Source organism: Ovis canadensis, chromosome 18 (genome assembly GCF_042477335.2).
Source record: "Ovis canadensis isolate MfBH-ARS-UI-01 breed Bighorn chromosome 18, ARS-UI_OviCan_v2, whole genome shotgun sequence".
Classification (NCBI taxonomy): Eukaryota; Metazoa; Chordata; class Mammalia; order Artiodactyla; family Bovidae; genus Ovis; species Ovis canadensis.
In genome coordinates this window covers 45,350,361-45,375,240 of record NC_091262.1, presented here as the reverse complement: position 1 = coordinate 45,375,240, position 24,880 = coordinate 45,350,361, and the positions used below count along the sequence as shown (strand labels likewise).

At 37.8% G+C, this 24,880-nt stretch overlaps 1 protein-coding gene across 2 annotated transcripts in view; it reads left to right on the top strand.

The window, feature by feature from the left end:
- SCAPER (S-phase cyclin A associated protein in the ER) overlaps positions 1–24,880 on the top strand; it is a 401,024-nt gene that overhangs the window by 262,929 nt on the left and 113,215 nt on the right. For both annotated transcript variants that reach the window (XM_069560135.1, XM_069560134.1), the window contains exon 25: positions 12,421–12,544. In XM_069560135.1, the coding sequence (XP_069416236.1) occupies positions 12,421–12,544 (124 nt within the window). The remainder of the gene's footprint in view (positions 1–12,420; positions 12,545–24,880) is intronic.

The following is a 24,880-nucleotide window of genomic DNA, read 5'->3' as shown; positions in this document are numbered from 1 at the left end:
CAAACTCATTCAAGCTAGGCTTCAACAGTACGTTAACTGAGAACTTCCAGATGTACAAGCTGGATTTAGAAAAGGCAGAGGAACCAGAGATCAAATTGCCAACATCCATTGGTTCATAGAAAAAGCAAGGGAATTCCAAAAAACCATCTACCTCTGCTTCATTGACTCTGCTAACGCCTTTGACTATGTAGATCACTACAAACTGTGGAAAATTCTTAAAGAAATGGGAATACCAGACTACCTTACCTGTCTCCTGAGAAACCTGTATGCAGATCAAGAAGCAACAGTTAGAACCGGACATGTAACAACAGACTGGTTCCAAACAGGGAAAGGAGTATGACAAGGCTGTGTATTGTCACCCTACTTATTTAACTTCTATGCAAAGTACATCATTTGAAGTGCTGGGCTGAATGACTTGCAAGCTGGAATCAAGATTGCTGGGAGAAATGTCAACAACCTCAGATATGCAGAGGATACTACTCTAATGGCATAAAGCAAAGAGGAACTAAAGAGCCTCTTGATGAAAGTGAAAGAGGTGAGCGAAAAAGCTGGCTTAAAATTCAGCATTCAGAAAGCAAATATCATGGCATCTGGTTCCATCACTTCATGGCAAATAGATGGGGGAAAAGTGAAAACAGTGACATATTTTATTTTTTTGGACTCTGAAACCACTATGGATGGTAACTGCAGCCAGGAAATTAAAAGATGCTTGCTGCTTGGAAGAAAAGCTATGACAAACCTAGACAGTGTTGTAAAAAGTAGAGACATCGCTTTGCTGACAAAGATCCATATAGTCAAAGCTATGGCTTTTCCAGTAGTCGTGTATAGGTGTGAGAGCCGGACTGTAAAAAAGGCAGAGCACTGAAGAATTGATGCTTTTGGACTGTGATGTTGGAGAAGACTCTTGAGAATTCCTTGGACATCGAGGAGATCAAACCAATCAATCCTAAAGGAAATCAACCTTGAATATTAATTGGAAGGACTAATGCTGAAGCTGAAGCTCCAATACTTTGGCCACCTGATTCGAAGAGCGAATCATTGGAAAAGACCCTGATGCTGGGAAAGATTGAGGGCAAGAGGAGAAGGGAGCGGCCAAGAATGAGATGGTTAGATGGCATCATCAACTCAATGGCCCTGAGCCTGAGCAAGTTCCAGAAGATGGTGAAGGATGAGGAAGCCTGGTGTGCTGCAGTCCATGGAGTTGCAAAGAGGCAAACACGACTTAGTGACTGAACAACAATAAACATATTCACTTTCTCATTTGATTAGTTCTAGGACTCAAGCCAGGATCTGTATTTAGAATTCGAGACAAGGGACTATAATGCACTAATGAATTAAACCCAGCTAGGATTTAGAATCTGAGCATTAGAGTTCAAATACCAGCTTTGCCAGTGTTTAATGTGAGACCTGTCTCTAAGACCTTATTGTGCTGTAGGATTTTTCATCTGGGGAATGGGGAAAAGATTTCTATCTTGCAGGGTTGTTATGAAGGTGAAATGCTAACATATATGAAAGGGCTTTGTGAATTGTCACACTCTAGCGTGGGATCCTAATGGCCCTGGTCACAATGCCCTGCACACTGCATGATGTGTAACATTCCTTGACCCATTAAATACCTCTGCCCCCAGTCTTTGTGACAACCAAATGTGTTATTACACATTTCCACACGCACCTGGGGGATTGGTACCATTGGTTGTGTGCTGAGCAGTAGTTGTGGCAATAAAACTGTGTCCATAACCGTCAGCAGGCTCATTCATTAAAAAGTGAACGAAACAGGGGAAGAGGTAATTTGGTGCTAAGTATAACTATACAAGTATGCGCCAAGTGCAGAGACAGTGAAAAGGATGGCATCATTAACAGCCAGAGAAAGACAGAGTCTTTCCTATAGGTTTTAAAAGATAGATTCAGAGTTTGTCCAATTAACAAGTCTTCCTCAGCAGAGAGCGCAGCATGTGCAAGAACATGGAGACCTGAAATAACAGGGTACACTTTTTGGAAGGTGTAAACATTTTGATATTTTTAGGACACTGTCAGTACAGTATAAAAAATAATTAAGTTCGAGTGATTTGGACAAAATGACTAATTCAGGGAAAGGTCAGAGATATTTATTCCTTTTTTTTTTCACATTTTGTAGAAAGTTAATATCTTTTTCATTCCTCATCTTTCTGTTATTGTCTCATCTCTCTATTACCTTAATTTAAGCCCTCACTGCTTATGCTGTTTTACCCAAAGAGGAATTCACTCATTTAATATATACTTTTATTGCCATGTGGTTAGCACTTTGTTTAGTATTGTGGGTGAAGGATGAGTGAGAGATAGAGAAAACCTTTACAAAGAAGTTGTAATGAGTCCCAGCAAAACACTTGTCATTGTCAGAAATATAAGAGTAATAAAGCTATTTTATATTAATATATTACATTTATTTAACAGAGTCTTTGACACATGTTCATCAATTTGTCACATTATATAAATGAAGAAACTAAGGCTTAAAAACACTGAATGATTTATCGTCTCTTATCACATTGGCAGCTAGGACTGAGCATTCTATTCTGGTATTCTTCCTTCTCTATCTTATTGCCTACATGGTATCACCAAAGAGGGAGGTTTTCAGTCTGGTAAAGAGCCAAAGGGGGACAAGAAGAATGATCTAACAGAAGTTCAGAAAGATGAACCAAAACCACTTGTAACTATTTGTATGTATGAGACAAAATATTCAGAGAAGATCTAGCAATGAAGTCTACAAAAGCAGTACAACATTTCTGTGTTACCTTCAATACCCTTTTCATGATTTAAATCAGGTGGTAAATATAGAGTAAATTCATCATAAAGCTTATTTCCCATCAATACCAGATATAGATATAGAGGTGGAAACCACATGCCACCTTATGTGTCTGCTGCATTACAGCCTCTCATTAAGTGTTAGTCAAATGTTATTTGCTGGTGTGGGTGAAGTTTAGGATACAATCCATTGTTAATAAACAATTCCTTCTTTCTAGGCAGGATTATTGTAATATAATTCTAAATAGCTATTTTTAGATCAAGATTTACTAAAAGTAAATAACTTTCCTTGAGATAATGAAAGTTTAAAAAGTTATTTTGAAAGCTCATTAGCCGTGTGTGTGTATATGTGTGTGAGTTGTGTGCTCAGTCACGTCCAACTCTTTGTGACCCTGCAACTGTAGCCCATGAGGCTCCTCTGTCCGTGGGATTTTCCCAGCAAGAACACTGGAGTGGGTTGCGATAGTGATTGATAAATACTCTTCTCCATTTGACATATTGAGGCATTTTGTTTGTCTCAAAAGGCAGCACAGAAATGGTTACAGTTGACAGCTGTTATACCACTAATAAGATTAAAGTAAAGAAATTAGTTGTGTCGACTTTAATCTGCTGTTTAACACTGCAAGCCACCTGGGTCTCTTCTCCAGAGCCTACGTGTTTAATTGTGACTTTAAAATTATAAAACCAGATCCTACTTAAGAACATATCTAAAGACTAGCTAATCATAACTGTCTTTTTATTAGACAAGACAGAGTTTAACACTAGACTTCAAATTAATGTTTTAATTTTATGCTCATCCTAATTTTTAAATGTATTTTTGTAATCTTTGCAACAAAACACCATCTCAGTGGGAGGTTAATTTTAGGAAACGCAGGAAGTCTAATTAGGTTGTACTTAAAATATATGTGATTTCTCATTTAAAATTAGAGTATGTCTCTGTGGAATAATTAAACTGCTTATTCTAATTATGCCAAATTCACCAGCTAAACAAGAACCTTTGAAATAATTCATCTAGTTGAAGATTTCTTTCTCCTGCTCTGAGGCATCATTATACTTAGGAAAATCCCTGAATTAAAAAAATTGATGTTAGTGTTTTTAAAATGTTACATTGTAGAATATGATATGCAGTGTAGCAATCATTTGTAATTGTTACGTTGAGTTTTGATGCAAACTGAGGTGTAGAAGGCACATAATTTACATCTGCGTAGCAAAGACTGGTTGGTCGGACAGCACTATTAGCATCCCTTCTCTACCCCAGTCTTGAGCTGTCTTTTATTTCCATTTCCTGGATGTTGGCTCCTCAGCTATCCTCACCCACCCTAAGTGTTCTAGCGTCAGAAAGGAGGGAGTCAGAGGTGGAGAAGGCTGTGTGAATTTATGCTAACCATCACAGTGCCAGTGGGGAAAAGTTTTCCTATTTACCTGCAGATCACACTGATTCAAATGTCCACTGCAAAAAGATACCCCGAAATTCTGTCACAAATCCACCTTCTCTGTAGTCAACAAAAATATTAAAACGGAATCATCTGTTTATTGTTAAATTTTCTGCATCATTCATCTGTCCCCAGATTTCTTGCCAAAAAAACATTTTCTTCTTCTTTTTTGAAAGTTTTATTTATTTTAGTTTTTGATTCTGGGTCTCTGATGCTGGCGGGCTTTCTCTTGTTGCAGAGATCAGGGGCTTCTCTTGTTGCGAAGCACAGGCTCTCGGGGGGCAGGCTTCAGTAGTCGAGGTTCCCGGGCTCTAGAGCACAGGCTTAGCAGTTGTGATCCACGGGCTTAGTTGTTCCACAGCAGTTGACATCTTCCTGGACCAGGAATCAAACCCGTGTCTTCTGCCTTGGCAGGCCGACTCTTTACCATTGAGCCACGAGGGAAGCCTGGAAAAGGCATTCTCTTATTAACCAAGACTTGCTTATCTAATTGTACTAGTTCAGTATTTGAATTTTGTTATTCTCCGTGTCAAAGAGAGGAAAAAGGACTGTTATGTAGAAGAGTTTGAAGGAAAAATCCTTTTGAGTCCTGAAATATCAGTATGAAATTAACGAGATACTTTTAGCTAGGGGGATGGGGCTCCCACCGCTCTTCATTCTAATGATTGTTTAAAAGTAGAAAATGTGGCTAATGAATGTATTTGTATGTTCCACAGTTATTTCTTGTATGTTCTGCTTGAAACAAGGAAGACAGTTGTCCCTTCATGTAGACGTCCCTGTGCCCAGCCAGCTCTGTAGTACATGCTATGAGGACTCCACAAAGGATGAATCAGGCAAGGACCTGAACTGGAAGTCACTCGAGCAGTTGTATAGTGGAGTTTTCAGTGCTTGGACACTAGTCTGTTTTTAGCCTTTAAACTGGCACATGCAGCTTTGACGTGGGCCAGTCCTACAGGGCCAGGCCTACATCACAGGCCCCATTGTGTGAGCAGCCACTTGCTTGGTGGGTGCAGTTCAGTTCACTTCAGTAGCTCAGTCGTGTCCGACTCTTTGCGACCCCATGAATCACAGCACGCCAGGCCTCCTTGTCCATCACCAACTCCCGGAGTTTATCCAAACTCATCTCCATCAAGTTGGTGATGCCATCTAGCCATCTCCTCCTCTGTCGTCCCCTTCTCCTCCTGTCCCCAATCCCTCCCAGAGTCTTTTCCAATGAGTCAACTCTTTGCAAGCATGTTAGAATTCTAGCTGCAGTTGCCTCTCCCTAGTTCAGATAATTCTTTTTGATAGTATCTAAACAAATTGTTTTAGTTTGCAGCTTTATAATGACAAAGCGTACTTTGAAAATGGTGAATATAAACTATATACCATTTATTAGATGCTTAATGCAAACAAAATGTACTTGGAGATTATAATATGTTTGGGAGCTCTAGTTTTAATATTCATTTCACCCCTCCCTAGGAAACTGGTATTACTCCAGGTCTGCGTGTTCTGGTTCAGTCCAGATAGTCTTTCCTTAAACCATATCATTAGCTAACCATTCTCTGTGATTTGTAGTATTCTGTCCTTTCCTACACTTATTCGCATCAAGCCAGTTCTTTTCTTCCATGAGGGCTGAAGCAATAATTTACAAAAATTCCCAGTTTCTCTTTGCAGCTGTATTGTTGTGACTCTGTTACTTGGCACAGGATTTTGCTCCACAGGAACATAAAGCCTTCGCTCACCTCCATGTATATAAGTGATATGCCATCTATTATGAGTAAATGCTTAATGTAAACCAAAGGCATTTGGTAAATTATAATTTATAAGGGTTCTGGTTTTAAATTGCCAATGGCAGTTGTTTTTAAATGTCTGCTTTCTTGACACTGGTATCGGAAATGGATTTGTGAACAGTGTTTTCTGAAAAGCCATAGTCACTATGAACCGAGTAAGGTTATAAACTTACGTACTTCCTAAGTGATATTATCAAGTCCTCTTCGGCTGTAGCTCTCTAGGGCTTTTCTGTTTAACTAGTTCATAACATCTTAGATACTAATCTTAATGTCTGAGGTATACTATACTTGGCATTCAAATAATGTTCTTCTTGGATTAAAAAAAAAAAAAAACCACCTTCGTGATGCCTTTTCTGTCCTCTGTTTTTCAGAGAAAACATTTTCAGTGAGAAAACCTACTGATACAAGATTCACTCATGTATTCATGATTATCTGGGGCAGAAAGCCTTTATCTCCAGCCCCAACCACAGTGTACTTTTGACGGAATGGACAGTAAGATTTTACTGTCTTCTCAGAAGATGCTTTTAAAATCTGGGGCTTTCTGTTTGATGTTAAAAAGTGCTTCCAGTCATTTGGGTTTTAAATTACAAGGAAAGCTACTTGGGCAGACCACCCAAGCTGGGTTCAAAGACGTGATCGTTCTAAGACAGGTGCTCTTCAAATAGAGGTTGTCTTTCAAACAAGTTCTACTGAGTGGACAAGTTTTTCCTGACCCCTGGGATTTTTTATACTCCCCCCGCCCATTTTTTCTCATCAGAAACCAGTTTCTTTGTGGAAGTTTTCTTGGGAAAGTTTTGTAAGCATAAGACTATAGATGTAACATTGCGCACTTCACTGGTAAATGCAGTGTCTTTAATGTAAAGCACAGAGGGCGTTAGGACAATAATCCCACACCCTGTGCCGTTTGCTTTTTCATGTGTAGATTTACTTATGCCCTGGGGTATTCCACAAAAGAGTTTAGATAGGCTGTAGGGTTTTCATTGACTAAGAAAAAAGAGAGATTAGAAATCAAGGCTATAAAAATGATAGATCAGAATCAAAGGGAAAAGAGGATACAATTATAGAACTATAAATTCCACATGTCATTCTAAATATAGCACCCTCATTTTTGAAACTTCAAGAGATCTACAGTTGTATATATTAGTCCCACTGTACAGCTGCAATACATAAAGCAGTGTGTTATTGGCTCTATATATTACAGAACTTACATAAATTATCAACTAGACTGGAAAGCCGGGAACACATCCTGTGTATATAGTTATAGTAAAGGTGGCGTTTCAAACCAGTAGAGAGAAGGTGAATTATTCAAGACTTTCTTGGGTAGGAGAGGGAATTTAGGCTTCTGCTTCATGCCACACATCAAAATAAATTTTCAATGATTTGATAGTAAATTATAAAACCATAACATTACCACACACAGTGATGATTAAATAAGTGCAGATGGCTAGATACAAACATGTAGGTACCTCATCTCATGGTAAAGGATAACTTTTTAAAGGAAAAAGGGATAGGAAGAGAAAATAAATCACAAAGAATTGTTTGACTACATAAAATTGTTTAGCTTCAGTATATAAAAAAAGCCTTAAAAATAATGAGCAAAATTATTGGCAGTAGATAAACTGAAAAAAATATTGACAACGTGTATTAACCCTTTGTTATAGATATATAATGAGAAAATCCTTATAAATCATTAAGAAAAAGAGAAAAATCTTCAATAAAAATTTTTAAATAGAGGATAAGAATAATTAACAAAAAGATAAGTGTAAGTGGCTACTTATGTCATACCCAACCCCACAATCAATTTCATATCTTGTATTTAAATGTAAAATCTATGAAAATACCAGAAGTATTTAAATTTAAATTTACCAGAAGTAAATTTAAAAGAATATTTTTGTAATGCTGAAGAAGAAGGTTCTTCTAAGTCTGACACAGTATCCAGATATACTAAAGGGAAAGTTTGACAGATTTTATCAAATAAAAATGAAACCATTCTTTATGACAAAAAGCAAAAAATTTAGATAAGCAACATACAGGAAAATTTATTTGCTGTATATGATGGTGGTCCAGCGGTTAAGAATCTGCCTTGCAATGCAGGGGACATGGGTTCAAGTCTCTCGTTGGGAACTAAGACCTCACATACCATGCCAGCACACTGCAAATACTAAGCCCGAGTCTAGCCTTTACTGACCCCACACTCTTCAGAGTCCACACACCACATCTTGAGAGTCTGTGCACCACCACAGAGAGCCCACATACTGTAACTAAGACCTGTTGCAGCCAATAAACAAATAAAAAGGTTAATACCTTTGTTATTGGTAAAGTGCCTTATAAATCAATAAGAAAAAGACAAATCCCCCCCGCCATAGAAAAATGGGTAAACGGTTCACAGTGATAATTTAAAAAAATATAAATATACATTGCAAATCATGAAGTGAAAAGTCCTTAATCACACTAGCAATTAAAGAAATGCAACCTTTAACATTTTTAGCTGTCAGATCAGTAACAGATTTTAAAAATGAAAGTATCTGATGTTAGTGAAAACATGGATGAACTTTTTCTGGGAGTATAAATTGATTTAAAATACTTTTTTTCTGGAGGGCAATTTGAATTCTGCAATGTCTATCAAAAATCTTAAAGTAAATCTTTACATCCTTTGAACCAAATTATTATTACTGAAAATTTATTCTCAGGAAGCAGAAGGATTTGTTCAGTACAGCTGTTGTGAAGGTTGGTTGTGCAGTTGAGCACCTCCTGTATTTATGGAGTTCCCAGGCGCACAGTATGGCCCTCCCTCTATAGTGCATGAGCATACCAGGTGTCCACTTCCCAGCACTCTGTGTCTAGGATATAAACTTGTGACCTAGGCTTCACAGCCCAGCATACCCACTCCAGACTTTTACTCTGAGGCTAATAAACTTAAGAAGCAAGGACATCCCAAACTCTATTCCTTTGACAATTGCAGGCAGCTGCGTCTGTTGTCCAAGGTCATAGTGTGAGTTCAAGCTGTGACATATGGTGCCCGGAGTTTTTTTTTGTTTTGTTTTGTTTTGTTTTAGCAGATCAGGTTCATGGTGTGTGATTTGGATATTGGTCCATGCAGTATAACTTTGATGCCTGTGTCTTCTAAATCCTGTGATATACCCAAAGCTTGTCAGTTAATTTCCTTCCTGTTTAAATCAACCAGAGCTTTCTTCCCCTGGCTTATAACTAAGAACTCTGAATATTAAAACAGTGTTGCTTCATTATGTTGAAAATTAGATACAATAGTAAGGAATTGATTGATGTAAAATTTTACATACATTGGATGATCCTGTTCCTTCTTTTAAAAGCTACAGTATTTCTTAGTTTAAGCAGTTTAATCAGAAAAGGAATTTAAAATAAGAAATTGGATGCTTACAAATCTGTTGGAAGAGGTTGCAGACCTCTTTATTGACTCCAGAACAATACCAAACGTATCCACTGGGGGCACTGCTCCCTCTGAGGCCAAAAAAGTTAGGAAGGAAGGAAGAAGCTAATGCCACACACAACTTTCTCTCACACTCAGGAAACCACAACGGATAAGGGAAGCTGCAGATCAGAGATTAGGAAATCAAATCAAATAGTACAAGTTACCCCACTGGTTCTTGACACAGAGAATCTGGAAAAGGGAACCTGAGTCTACTGCAGGGAAGCCTCACATTTCCAGACCTTGCTTGATGACAGCAACAGCCAACCTTGCTTGATGACAGCCAACAGCAAAATATGGCCTTGGCTCACTTCACCCTTCAAATCTTGTATGATACCATTTGTGTAGGGGGAACACTCTTGCATATGCACAGACTCCTGGAAGGATATGTGCACTAGTAACCATGGTGATTTCTAAGGTAGGGAACTGAGGGGCTGAAGGACATAAGTCAGGGGGAGGCACTTTTCACCATACTTCTTGGTGTGTGTTGTACTAAGGTCATCACTCCTAGTCAGAAAGTTCCCAAGTTAAATTGTATTAGTGTTAAAGCTCAGGAGTTTTTACTGTACTCCAAGGGAACACACCCCCAGGTCTCTGAGGAGTATTCCAAGGCTCTTTGAGAGGAGAACAGAGTAGGTCTCTGGGTCTACTTCTGCTTCAGTCAGAGCAACTCTGATTTTATCTGTTCTTTAGTTTAAGCTTTTGAAAAAGATTTCATTAGCTTTTAAACTTCTGAGTAAGAAAGTAAGAAAGCTGCTTTTGTAAAAAATTGAAGACTGGTGTTATGGAAGAATATTAAATGTCATGAAGAAATATTCATTTTACATATATTAACTAAGTGAATATTTCTGAGATGAGAAGACTGGAAGTACAAGTACCAAATCACCTCTTCATAGTTTTTTACTGTTTATTTGTGCTCTCTTTCTCACAGTTATTACAATTATCTTTAAAATTATAATCACAATTACATCTTTTTTTTTAACTGAAAAGAAAAGCACTCTTGCTAAATCTAAATACGTTAGCTAATAAATGGAACAGTGCTGAATTGCATTTGTGGGGGATTTGTTAGGTAGAACCTCCAACTGATGTATCGTAAATGAGTTACACATAGGCCAAGATTTCCTGTACAGTCCTCAGGGGTTAAGTCAGGCTGGAGCTAAGCCTCCTCCTGCTCCCTTCAACTTAGAGTCCTTTCATTGTTCATGCCAGTATACCATGTAAAAATTTATGAAGCATGGTGCTTTATTGTTCTGGAAATTACACCTTTCATAGCATGCTTTAATTTTATTTGATTTTTAACTGCTTTAATTGTGACTTATTCACAATAAGAATAATAAGATTAATAACTCTAAGGAAGCCTATCATTATGAATTATTTAACCATGTGCCAGGCACCATCCTAAGTACTTTGCATCTATTATTTCATTTAATTCTGATGATGACCATATGAAGCTTAGGTATTATTATCTCAGTTTTACAGATAAGAAATTGGATGCTAAGATATAAATGAGTAACTTGCTAAAACCTCAAATGACAGAACTAGGTTTCTAACCTAGTATCTTATTCCAGTCTCTCTCCTCTTAACCAACATACTCTAAAGCTCAAATTTCAGGAACCTATCATTATGTTGAAGCAAGTACCACTATATCAGACAAACAGATGATTACAACAGGGGCTGTCTTTACCATCTTTCTCCCACTAGAGCATCAGCTCCATGAGAACAGAGAGCTTGTCTGTCTTGTCTACCTAGCACAATGCCTGGAAAATCATAGGGAATTACATATTTGTTGAACAAATGAATACTTACATGTTGATTCTTAGACCCATGCTTCTCAACTCTGCCTGTACATCAGAATTGCTCATAGAGCTTTTGAAACATGCAGAATGTCTAGAGCCCTCCCACTCCCGCTAGCATCTCCAGGGGAGGAATTCAGGCAAGTCTGTATCTTTAAAAATATACAGATGATGCTAGTGCTTTGTCAAACTCTAGAGCCCCTATTCCAGAGCAGTGGTCTGGAATTTTGTTTAAAAAAAGTGAAATTCGTTAAAACACACATTGCTGGACTCCACCCCCAAAGTTTCTAGTGTTTAGTAGATCTGGGGTGAAGTCTGAGAATTTGCATTTCTGAAAGTTCCCAGGTGATATTGATGCTACTGGTCCATGGTTCACACTTTAAGAATTATTGTTTTAGAGGATTGGTTGTAAGGGACTAAATCAAAACATTTGTACATAGGACTTAAGCAGGGGATTTAGTGAGGCCAGAATCAACATTGATCACTCAGGCAGTGCAGGTTAATTACAGTTTTCAAAGCACTCACAAGAATGCCCGTTGAGGTTGTTGCTCCAAAAGTTTCTTTGAAAAAATGGGATATGATTTTTTAATCCCCAGGAAAAAGAAAAAAAAAAAAGGCACATTTCTTTGATGGGTTTGACCCGAGACTGTTTGACTCTGTAGGTCCTGCCCTGCTGAGGCACTCTGGGTCTGTCCATACAATCTCTGAGCAGGTGTGGTGCTCACTCCCCAGACCTCTGCAGTTCTTGTCTCACAAGGGAAAGCCTGTAGTTTTTCTTCGTGTGTGCTCCTTTCCTCCATCATCTGCCCTTGTCAACCAGGAGACCTGGCAACAGGAGCTTTGGCACACTCTTATTTTCTGGATACTATTCAAAAATTCTAGATCCCAAAATTCCTGGGTAACATCTAATCTTAGATGATTAAGACATTGTCAGTATACTGGTAAGTACATTTCCATTGCTTGTTGCTGCATTAATACGAGGCAAGAATTAGTTTCTAATGAGCACTAGGCTGTGGATAAAAATTAAAAGCTTTTATATCTAGCTGATGGACCTTGCACCTAGTAATATTTGGCTTGGTTTTTTAAGAGTGATTTCTATCCCATACTTGCTGCTTTTATACCATTCATTTTGCGCATTTCACATTGTTTAGAGAAGAACTGCACAAGTTTTATAAACGGTGTTTTTCTCCTTGTGTTAGGTCTCTTTGCAATGCAATCAATGTTTACAACCTCACCTGCAATAACTGTTCAGAAAACTGCACTGATGTTCTGTTTAGTAACAAGATTACCTTCTTAATGGACCTCCTCATACACCAGTTGACGGTATGTAATATTATTGCTTTGAATTAGAAGCAGTTAAGATTTGAAAAATATCCCCTATGGAGAAAACTAAAAGAAGCCATCTTATTTATTCTCCAGATTGAAAAAAAAAGTGAAGATGATTGGTAGAGTAAAATAGGAACTGGCAGAAAAACCTCTTCGTTTGAAAATCTTATAGTGTGTTCTCCTAAGTCCCAGTATTTGATGGATAATGTACTTGTAGCACTTGCCGAGACCACAGATTTCCACGGTTAGACTGGAACTTTGGAATGAGTTAGGCTGAAAGCCGTATCTCTGAGGTCATAGAAATTAGTCTCATAACCTCTCGTGCCAGCTCAGTTTAAAGGGTCAGTTTATGTTTAACTTGGTAAGAAACATAAAGAAAAGGAAGTAATGCCTCAGTGATGGGGCAGGGTGAATGGTGGGAGAAGATATTAAAGAAATTGATTTTTTTTTAAAAAGGTCAATTTAAGACAGACTTTTTGAGGGCTCTTGATGTATTTTTTGAAGCAAGAAACTCCTCTGTCACAAAGGGGCAAACCTATTATATTTTTGAAATAGAAACAAGCAGCCAATTGTAGCCTTAAATTTTACTTCAGTTCACAGATGTTGAAAGAGGTAAGCTCAGTATAATATCCAAAGGTTTAGGTCTGTCAACTGCAGCCTCCAGAACACAGCCCTGGGACCAGAAGTTTCCTGGTCAAGTTTCTGAGCCCCTGAGGTATTGGCACAAAATCACTCTCAAGCTGCAAGTTTATAACACAGGAGATTTATTTTTCAGAACCGATTTATTTTACTCAGCACGTAGTTCTAATAGCTTTTCCCTAAACTGTGAGCCTTTTGCTCTCTTTCCTTCTCCATCTGGTTAATTTCTACATCCTGAGACCTTTACTAAGCTATAATGACACTTTCTTCATGAAACCTTCCCCAACCTGACCCTCTCCCCAAGTCCAGGTTAGGTGTTCTTCTTATATGCTCCTGTACATTAGGTCATTCATAGGATTAATCACATTGAATTGTAATTAACTGCTTACTTGTCCATTTCCCCAACTAGCCATAAAATCAGTGAGGACAGGAGATGATTCATCACTTTCCCCAAGATCCTAAAACAGGGCCTGACACAGTAGCTTCAGCACATTGTTGATGAATATATAAGTAAACACATGGATTCCCATATGTTTCAAGCTGAAAATCAGAAAGGAAATGAGGCTCATACCTGTTCTTCTCATGACAAAGAGAAGGGACAGCAGTGAAAAAGGACAAAAACACAGACCTAGAACAATACAGTGTAATAAGGGTTGTTTATAGATGACACTGAGTCAGCACTTGAGGGCTAAGTTATATATGGTTTATCTCTAAAATAAGGCATTGAAATACAGGTAATGAATTTTAGCAAAAATTTCTATCAGAAATATGTCAAAGCCAGGGACAAGGAGAAAGACTTAGCATTTGTTATATGACCTTATATTCCAGGCATTTTAATATCTATTGCCTCATTTCATTTTTAAAACAGAAAGTCAGTGTTAATATACTGCTTTACAGGTGAAGAAACTTGAGTCTGAGAAAGGTTGACTTGCCCAAGGCTACATGGATGGTCATGGAGTCAAGAGCCCAAGCTAGGTCTGTCAAACCCCAATTGAGGCACATTCTGCACAAAAATTGACTCATATTTTTCAAAAGTGTCAGTGTCATAAAAGACATAGAAAAGCTGAAGAACTGTCACAGATTGGAGGAATCTAAGGAGATCTGACAATGAAATGTAACGTGGGACCCTAGACCAGAAAAAGGATGTTCGTGAGAAAACTTGAAACTTCAAATAAGATCTGTAGAATAGTTAATTTTATTGGCTCGATGTTGATTTCTTGCTTTTGGTAATTATAACATGGTTTTTCAGAATGTTAGCAGTAGGGATATGGGTGAAGGGAATTCTACTATTTTTGCAACATATCCTGTTTTTAAGTCTTCTTGCTTACTCCTTCACATTTCAGAGCCATTCTCTTCTGTTACTTTACCCTGTTCAAAGTATATAATTTCTATGGTTCCGTTACCAATTTTAAATTATTTCAAAATAAGTGGAAAAAAAAAAACACCCCATGCTCTCCAACTATTCCATGCCACATTATCTGAAAGAATATACTGTGTGAAACCTATTCTGTATTGGTAATGGAAGAAGATACATAAATGTACTTTGAACAGAACAAGTAACAAAAGGGAATGGTGTTTGAACTGTGAAGGAATGAGCAAGAAGACTTACAGACAAGATCTTCCATCCTAGCTCTTCATTCTCTTCTGATCAAAACCTGTTCTTATCATATAAGGTAGTTTGTTTATTCTCTCACTTAATAATTATAAGTGCCTACTACTTCCAGTTGCAGAGAAGTGTAGGGTATGATCCTAACCATCCAAGAAATTCCTGCTTTGGAGTAGGAACAGATATGTAAGTTGCACATAAAAATGGTGTGATGTCAGCCTGTATAGAGTATGGTGAAACACAGAGAAAGGAGGTCGGTAGCCTCTGCCTGGGACATCACAAAGCTAGACCTTAGTTCCTCATAATAGCTTTCATTTATTAAGTGCCTACCATGTGCCAGGAGCTTGTAAGTAGCTTGATCCTTTCCCTCTACTTTGAAAGCCCCAGTTTCCTTTGAATAATATTCCCTTACTTGTGACCTCAAGATTTCTTAACACTCGGAAAGCTTTTAATCTCCCAACCAATTAATTTCACCACATTCTGTGTTTATTTTGTTCAGTTTAGAACTTGAATCCTGGGACATTAGTTTGTCAAACACATTTTATCCCTCCTTCCCTTAAACGTGGCACTTCCTGGTCTTTGCTGTTCTTTTTGGCTTTTTATTCTCTGTCAGTTCTAACACTGCTGTGATGGAGTTTGTGATAATTGAAAGAGGTGGGTATGTTTTCTAAGTGGGAGAGGTAGAGGTGGTGGTGGTGATTTTTCCATTTCTGGAAATCACTCGTGCATTTACATTTTTATTGCTAACTTGTTTTGATGTACATGTAGCTGAAATATGGATCACTAACTTCTAGTACCCTTTCAGCAAAGGGTAGGAAACTGTTATCACACATTTTCCAGAAGGATTATAAAGAATCATAAAAGAAGTTAATTAAGATCTGGCAGAATTTGTATGACAACTGATTATAGGGCAGTTCGGCCTTTCTTCAGCAAACTGAGATGGTTTAGAAGGCTTTTCTCCCCTAATCTAGCTGTTTGGAGTTTGTTTTAGCATTCTTGTATTGAATCTCAATTATGTGCAAAGCGTTGTACAGATGCCAGGATTATAGAGGTGAATTGGACACAGTTCCTTCATTCTAGAAGCCCACGGTTGAAGAATGAGCAACTTGCATACATTAATATTAAAGAAAAGCTGTGAGAAGTTCTGTAACATAATCAGAGCTACAGAGTAGTGCATACAGCCTAGAAAAGTGCCTGGCACATAAGGAAATGCCTGTTAAATATTTGATGAATGAATGAATGAGTTCTAACTTGGAGCATTGGAGAGACTTTTGGGGAGAATTTGGATTTGCCTATGCCTTGAAGGGTAGAAATTCTACAATTCTGGATTATGAGTTTTACAAAAGCCAAATTAGCATGGGTGGCACTGAAAAGGTATGTGTTTTTTCTTGCAGTATAGATTCAAAGTAGGATTTTTAGGATAAGGTCTTGAGTTTATTTGGAGCCCTATAAAAACAGTACATTTAGATAGGCATTATCTTTAAAAAGTATGAAAACTTTGCTGTTGCTGCTGCTGCCAAGTTGCTTCAGTCATGTCCAACTCTAAAACTATGTTAAAGCAGATTTCAATAACTGAGTGTTAAGGATCTTCTCTGTGCCTGAGTCATTACACTGCAGAGGAAAGTAGGCCTCTACCTTCAAAATGAACATTAGAAGGCAATAAAAAGACCAGTGAAAAAGAGCAAACTGGCAAAATAGATAGTCCCAGTTCTCATTCCCAAAGAAACACTCAGCAAAATACTGTTATGAACTCGATGACAAATCAAAGCAAGATCCTCTATGACCCACCTCCCAGAGTAAAGAAAATAGAAACAAAATAAACAACTGGGACCTGATTAAACTTAAAAGCTTTTGCACAGCAAAGGAAACCAAAAGCAAGATGAAAAGACAACCCTCAGAATGGGAGAAAATAATAGCAAATGAAACAACTGACAAAGGATTAATTTCCAAAATATACAAGTAGCTCATGCAATTCAAAACCAGAAAAGCAAACAACCCAATCAAAAAGTGGGAAAAAGACCTAAACAGACGTTTCTCCAGAGAAGACATACAGATGGCTAAAAAACACATGAAAAGATGTTCAACATCTCTCATTATTAGAGAAATGCAAATCAAAGCTACAATGAGATATCACCTCACACCAGTCAGAATGGCCATCATCAAAAAGTCCACAGGCAATATATGCTGGAGAATGTGTGGAGAAAAGGGAACACTCTTGCACTGTTGCTGGAAATGTAAGCTGATACAGCCACTATGGAAGACAGTATAGAGATTCCTTAAGAAACTAGGAATAAAACCACCATGTGACCCAGCAATCCCACTCCTAGGCATATACCCCGAGGAAACCAAAATTGAAAGAGACACGTGTCCCATTGTTCATTGCAGCACTATTTACAATAGCTAGAACATGGAAGCAACCTAGATGTCCATCAACAGATGAATGGGTAAAGAAGCTGTGGTACAGACACACAGTGGAATATTACTCAGCCTTAAAAAGGAGTGCATTTGAGTCAGTTCTAATGAGGTAAATAAACCTAGAACCTATTATACAGAGTGAAGTAAGTCAGAAAGAGAAAGATAAATATCACATTCTAATGCATATATATATAAATATCACATTCTAATTCATATATATATATATATACATGGAATCTAGAAAAATGGTACTGACAGGGCAGCAGTGGAGAAACAGACATAGAGAATAGACTTATGGACATGGGAAGAGGGGAGGAGAGGGTGAGATCTATGGAAATAGTATGGAAACTTACATTACCATATGTGAAATAGATAGCCAACAGGAATTTGCTGTATGGCTCAGGAAATTCAAATAGGGGCTCTGTATCAACCTAGAGGGATGGGATGGGGAGGGAGATGGGAGGGAGGTTCAAAAGGGAGTGGATATATGTATACCTATGACTGATTCATGTTGAGGTTTGACAGAAAACAACAAAATTCTGTAAAGCAATTATCCTTCAATAAAAAATAAATTCATTTTAAAAAATACTGTTATGAGAACTCCAGAAAACAGTTTAGATATTACAATACCCAAGGTGATCTCAAGGCCAGGAACAGCCATGCTGATGTGAGTAAGAAAAACTATTCTGCTTTACTCACAATCTCTCCTCTCTTGAGTTGGCACAGCTTGGCATTGGAAGATGATACCCCAGCTCATGGTTCTCCGCTTTAAAGGGAGAGGAGTTGAGTGTGAGTCCAGCATTCTGGCTTTTTGGCGGGCTGCCCAAGGGACTTGTATCTGCCTCACCTGACTCATGGCACTGCCAGGAAGCTGGCATACTTTGGATGCCTGGCAGCCCTTGAGAACCTCAGAAATCAGGGCAGCTTGCTGCTGAGAATCAGAGAACCTGCAGTGCTACAGACAGACACCAGAGGGAGCAAGAGATTACGATCTCCTGAGAAAGAAACCAGCCAGGCCTTTCTAATTGAGAAATTGCACATGCAGGCCCAGAGAAGTCCTATCCCCTATAAAAATGCTTCATAGAACCTCTGACTCTCTAGTCAAGGAAATTGGTGCCTTCCCCTTTACAAAGCCGGTATGTACAGTCTAAAAGTGATACCTCTTTTTTCAAATGTGCAGATTCCAACACAAAGTTACAAGACACACAAAGAAAAAGGGAAGCATGGCCCCTACAAAGAACAAGATAAATCTTCAACCAACCCTAAAGAAGCAGGTATATGAATCACGTGACAGATATTCAAAATAATTATTCTAGAGATGTTCTGTGAACTCAGAAAAATGATATATGAACAAAAGGAAAATTAAAAAGAGATAGAAAATATAAAAAGAACCAAATAGAAGTTTTGGAGCTAAAGAATAAGTTATTGAACTGAAAAAATAGAGGAATTCAAGATCAGCCTTGATCAAACAGAAGAAAGAATCATTGAACTAAAAGATAGGTAATTTGAAATTATCCAATCAGAAATAAAAATAAAAAGGAATGAAAAAAAGCCTAAAGGACTTATGCTGTACTGTAAAGTAAACCAATATGTATGTTATGGTGGTCACAAAAGGAAAGAGAGACAAAGAGAAAATGGGGCAGAAAACTTATTTAAATAAATAATGACCTAAAATTTCCCAATCTAGTGAAGGAAACGGAATCCAACAAGTCCAACAGGTCCTAACATTGGTGCACCCAAGAAATCTCACATAGACATGTTATACTCAATTATCAGAAGTCAAAGATAGAATTTTGAATGCAGCAAAAGGAAATCAACTTGTCACATGCAGAAGAACTCACGTAAAACAATCAGTGTATTTCACACCAGAAAACCTACAGGCCTGAAGGGAGTGGCATGTTATAATCAAAATGATAAAAGAAAAAAATGCCAACCAAGAACACTACATCCAGCAAAACTATCCTTCAAAAAATGAAAGAGAAATAAAAACTTTCCCAGATAAACAAAAGCTAAGGAAATTCATCACCACTATGAGACCTACTTGACAAGAAATTCTGAAAGGAGCCCTTAAAGTAGGAGAAAAAAAAAGACACTAAATAGCAACATGGAAGCATATGATAGTATAAAGCTCACTGACAAATGTAAATATAAAGACAAATACTGGATGCTATAATACTGTAAAGGGAAAGGAAAGTGAAGTTGCTCAGTCATGTCCGACTCTTTGTGACCCCATGGACTGTAGCCTACCAGGCTCTTCCGTCCATGGGATTTTCCAGGCAAGAATACTGGAGTGGGTTGCCATTTCCTTCTCCAGGAGATCTTCCCAACCCAGGGATTGAACCCGGATCTCCTGCACTGTAGGCAGACGCTTTACCATCTGAGCCACCAGGAAAGTAATACTGTAATGGGGGGGGGGGGCGGGGGGGTTAAATCAGTGTTAATCCTGACATAGAAATTAAAAGACCAAGCTGTTAAAATAGCCATAAGTATAAAAGTATGTTAATGGATACATGATTTAAAATAATACTTTGTGACATGAATAACATAAAATATTGAGGGGAAAAAAGTAAAAGTATAGCATATTAGTATGCGATTGATATTAAGTTATCAGGTTGAAATAGATTATTATAAATGGCAACCACAAGGAAAAATACCTATAGAAGATACTCAGAAGAAAATGAGAAAGGAATCAAAGCATGTTACTACAAAGGAAGATGGCAAAAGAGGAATGAGGGACAAAATAACTGTATAAGACGTAAAGTAACAAAATAGCAATAGATATTCCTTCTCTATCAGTAATTACTTTCAATGTAAGTGGTTTACTCTCTGGTAAAAAGGCACACACTGGCTGAATGGATAAAAACACAAGATCAACTATCTTTTGTCAACAACAGACTTACTTTAAATTTAAGGACACACATAAGCTGAAAGTCAAAGAATTGAAAACAGTAATTCATGCAAATGGTAACGAAAAAAGAACAGAGGTAACCATCCCTATATCAGACAAAATAGAATTAAAAGTCAGAAACTCCCAGAAGAGATAAAGAAGGACATTATATAGTAATAAAAGGTCAATTTTTAAGGAAGGTATAACAATTGTAAATACACGTGCACCCATCAGAGCACTCAAATATAAGAAGCAAGTATTGAGGAACTGAAGGAAGAAGATGACAAGAGCTCAGTTAAAGTAGATTTCAATACCCCACTTTCAATAATGCATAAGCATCTAGAAAGCAAACCATTAAGTAAACAGAGGACTCGAACAATGTTGTAGGCTGCATGGACCTAATACACATATATAAAATATTCCACCCACCAGCAGAATACACATTTTCTCAAGCACACAGGGAACATTCTTCAGGATGGATCACATAATAGGTCACAAAACAAGTAAACAAATTTAAGATGACAGGTGTATTTTCTGACCATGATGGAATGAAAATAGAAATTAATAGCAGAAGGAAAACTGGAAAATTCACAAATATCTGTGGAAATTAAACAACCTGATGAAAAAACAGTGGATGAAAGAAGAAATTAAAAGAGAAACTGAATAGTGTCTTTAAGACAAATTTAAAATATGGCATACAAAAACTTATGGGGTACTGTAAAAGCAGTGCTGAGAGGGAAGTTCATAGCAATAAATAACTGAATTTAAAAGGAAGAAAGATCTCAATCAATTTAACTTTATACCTCAAGAAACTAGAGAAAGAAAAACTAAGCCCAGAGTTAGCAGAAAAAGGAAATAATTAAAGATTAGAACAAACTGTCATAAAAACAGACACATAAACCAATAGAACAGAATAGAGAGCTTGGAAGTAAACCCATAAATATACAGCCAACTAAGATTTGATAAGACAGAAAATATGAAAAGGAAAAGGTGGTCTCTTTAATAAATACTTTTGGATAATCTTTAGTAAATGCTGTTGGGAAATGGTGGCTATCCACATGCAAAATAATGCTGGACTCTTATCTTACACCATACACAAAAATTAACTGCAAATGGACTTAAAACTTAAATGTAAAACCTGAGCCCATAAAACTCCTAGAAGAAACATAAGAGTAAAGCTCCTTGACATTGCTCCTGGCAGTGATTTTTTTTTTTTTAATGATACGAGAAAGTACAACAAAAGCAAAAATAAACAAATGGCACTATATTAAACTAAAAGGCTTCAGTACAGCAAAGGAAACAATCAACAAAATGAAAAGGCAAACTGCAAAAGGGGAGAAAATATTTGAAAATTATATATCTGATGAAGGGTTAATGACCTAAATACATAAATATAAAAATCAGAAACACAGAAAGTAGCAAGTATTGGCAAGAGTTTGGAGAAATGGGAACTCTTGTTTCCTGGTGGAAATGTGAAGTGGTGCACCTACTTTGGAAAACAATAATGACAGTTCCCCAAGAAATTAAAAATAAAACTACCATATGGGATTACTTCCTGGTATTTACCCAAAAAGAATTGAAATCAGAACCTCTGAGGTCCTTGCACTCTCATGTTCACTGTACCATTATTCACAATAACTAAGAGGGAGAGAGAACGGAAATGTCCATTGGCAGTAGAATAAAGAAAACTGTATGTGCATGCACTGGAATATTATTCAGCCATAAAAAATAAATCCTTCCATTTGTGACAACATGGATAAACCTTGTGAAATAAGCCAGTCACAGAAGGGCAAATACTGTATGATTTTACTTATATGAGATATCTAAAGTAGGCAGACTCACTAAATTGAAAGTCCAGAGCTAGGATGAGGGGAAATGGAAAGTTGCTGTTTAGTGAGTATTGAGTTTCAGTTATGCAAGATGAAAAAGTTCTAGAGATCTGATTTACAACCATGTGCATGTAGATAGACTATGAAATATACTTAAAATTGTTAGATGATAAGTCTATGTTACATGTTTATTACCACCAAAAAAAGACAAGTATGAGTACTGCTGAGTACTGTGAAAATAGATTGATTGACTTTTCAGTTCAGTTCAGTTCAGTTCAGTCGCTCAGTCGTGTCCGACTCTTTGCGACCCCATGAATCGCAGCATGCCAGGCCTCCCTGTCCATCACCAACTCCTGGAGTTCGCTCAAACTCATATCCATCGAGTCAGTGATGCCATCCAGCCATCTCATCCTCAGTCGTCCCCTTTTCCTCCTGCCCCCAATTCCTCCCAGCATCAGAGTCTTAATGTGGACAAATTCTACATAAGCCATATTACAGACTGGTAAATTGAATTATGGCAAAAGAGATCATACAGCTACCCAGTGATAGACTGATGACCTGAATGCAAGTCTCCTGAGTTCTTGTCCAGGACATTCCTTCCTATAACCTAAATTGATGTGTCCTTACTTTATTGAGTTGACAAATGAAATAAAGTAATATTTTTGTGACTTTAATTTATCCATGTTTTGTATTTTCACCTGGGTAATATATACTGAAAAAGCATTTAATTAAAAGATTTATAATTTCTTGATGTTTCATTGCACTTTAAAAAGGCATTCAATATTTTATTAGCATTCTTATTTTTAATTCATAGTGACCTGCTCCTCATGGAATATTTAAAGAATACTCTTATAAATTGTGTGTATATATTTTCTGGAGCCAAAGAAACTGTTAATTGAAAAGTGATGTACAAACCTTAAATAATTGATATGATACTGTTGGATCAGAGACTGTTGGTGAGCACTGCAGAAGATGACAAGAAAGCCCTGTATACTAACAAAGAAAATATAAGTGCAACCTTACAGCAAGGGGATTGTTTTTTACTGAGTCTGGTGTAGAACCATATGGATGCCTATTTTATTTTCATTATAGCAGCAAAGGCCTGGAATTGGCCATTCGCCACATTCTCTTCTTTGTACCAAGGAGGCAGAACATGGACTTCATAGTTAATTACATGAGAATAGAAATCCTTCAACTCTCCATGAGTAACATTGGTCTTCCTGATGCCACTTGCATCTTGCTTCTCCTTTCCTCACTGTGTGGTACTTGCTCAACATGTCAAGGACACCCTACCCATTTCTTCATCAATAATGTGAATTCTGTTTCTCATACACTATATATATTATATATATTTATTGATATAGAGTGTATCAGAACCAGAGAGGAGGCTTTCATAGTATCTAGTCTGGTCTAGTCCTCCTTGTCTTACAAATGAGGACAATGGAACTCAAAAAACGGGAAGGATAGGAGATGTGTGGGCTGGGTATTTGCCCAGAATTTCACAGCCTGTTTCCAGTGGAATTGGGATACAAATTCAGGTCTCCTAAATCCCAGCCTAACTTTTTTCACTATGTTACGTGGCACACTGCTCATTTAAGTCTGGTGAGAACAGTTAAAAGGATATTGCGACTGGTAGTTGGAGAAGACTCTTGACAGTCCCTTGGGCTACAAGGAGATCCAACCAGTCCCTTCTAAAGGAGATCAACCCGGGGATTTCTTTGGAAGGAATGATGCTAAAGCTGAAACTCCAGTACTTTGGCCACCTCATGCGAAGAGTTGACTCATTGGAGAAGACTTTGATGCTGGGAGGGACTGGGGGCAGGAGGAGAAGGGGACGACCGAGGATGAGATGGCTGGATGGCATCACTGACTCGATGGACGCAACTCTGAGTGAACTCCAGGAGTTGGTGATGGACAGGGAGGCCTGGCGTGCTGCGATTCATGGGGTTGCAAAGAGTCGGACACGACTGAGCAACTGAACTGAACTGAACTGAATAGAGCTTTACCCTTAAAGCTACATTCAAAATTGATCTAGTGAAAGAATATGGGTCAAATTATAACTATTATGTGCCATTCTACTGCAGTCATATGAATTCATATCATCATCATTATTATTAGTGTCACCTATAATCATGGAGGAATTGACACATCCAGCATCATAGTGGAGATTTTATCACACTCCTTTCAGATGGTGGGTAAAGCAAACAGAATGGTTAAATATGTACAGAACTGAATAAAGCAATTAGCAAACTTGATACACATAGATAGAACCACATGTGAAACATTAGAGAATATAAATTTTTTATAAATACCCATGGGAAATTTACAAGAATTGACTATGCACTAGGCCGTAAAGCAAGTCTTAACATGCTTGAAAGAGTCAGAATCATGCAGAGGATCTGGTTTTGCTTCCAATATTATTGAATAAGCTCCTACCAGAGTGCCCCTTCTGCAGATGACAGGAGGGGTAAAGCATGAGAAAACCTACCTGAAGGTGGCACAGACCTAGCAAAAGCAGGCAGATTCTGATCGGAAGAAGGGAACAGCATTGAGTAAGTTTCCTGGCTTCATGGCTTTTAGCCTGAGGGTAATACCACATGGGATGGCTAAAACTACCATAGAAAATCCACAGTCTTTCAGGCCTGAAGAACCAGAAGACAGAATTTGGGGCAAAGGTAACTGCAAGAATGTAGGGATGACTTTCAAAAGGGAGAAAACCAGAAAGAAGGATTCCCTAAATTATTTGTAAGTATCTGAATGACCCTGGTACCATATGTTTGTGGGAGACTCCAAGTACTTCCGGAGAAGGCAATGGCACCCCCCTCCAGTATTCTTGCCTGGAGGATCCCAGGGACGGGGGAGCCTGGTGGGCTGCCGTCTATGGAGTCGCACAGAGTCGGACACGACTGAAGTGACTTAGCAGCAGCGGCAGCAGCCAAGTACTTCAGCTAAAGACA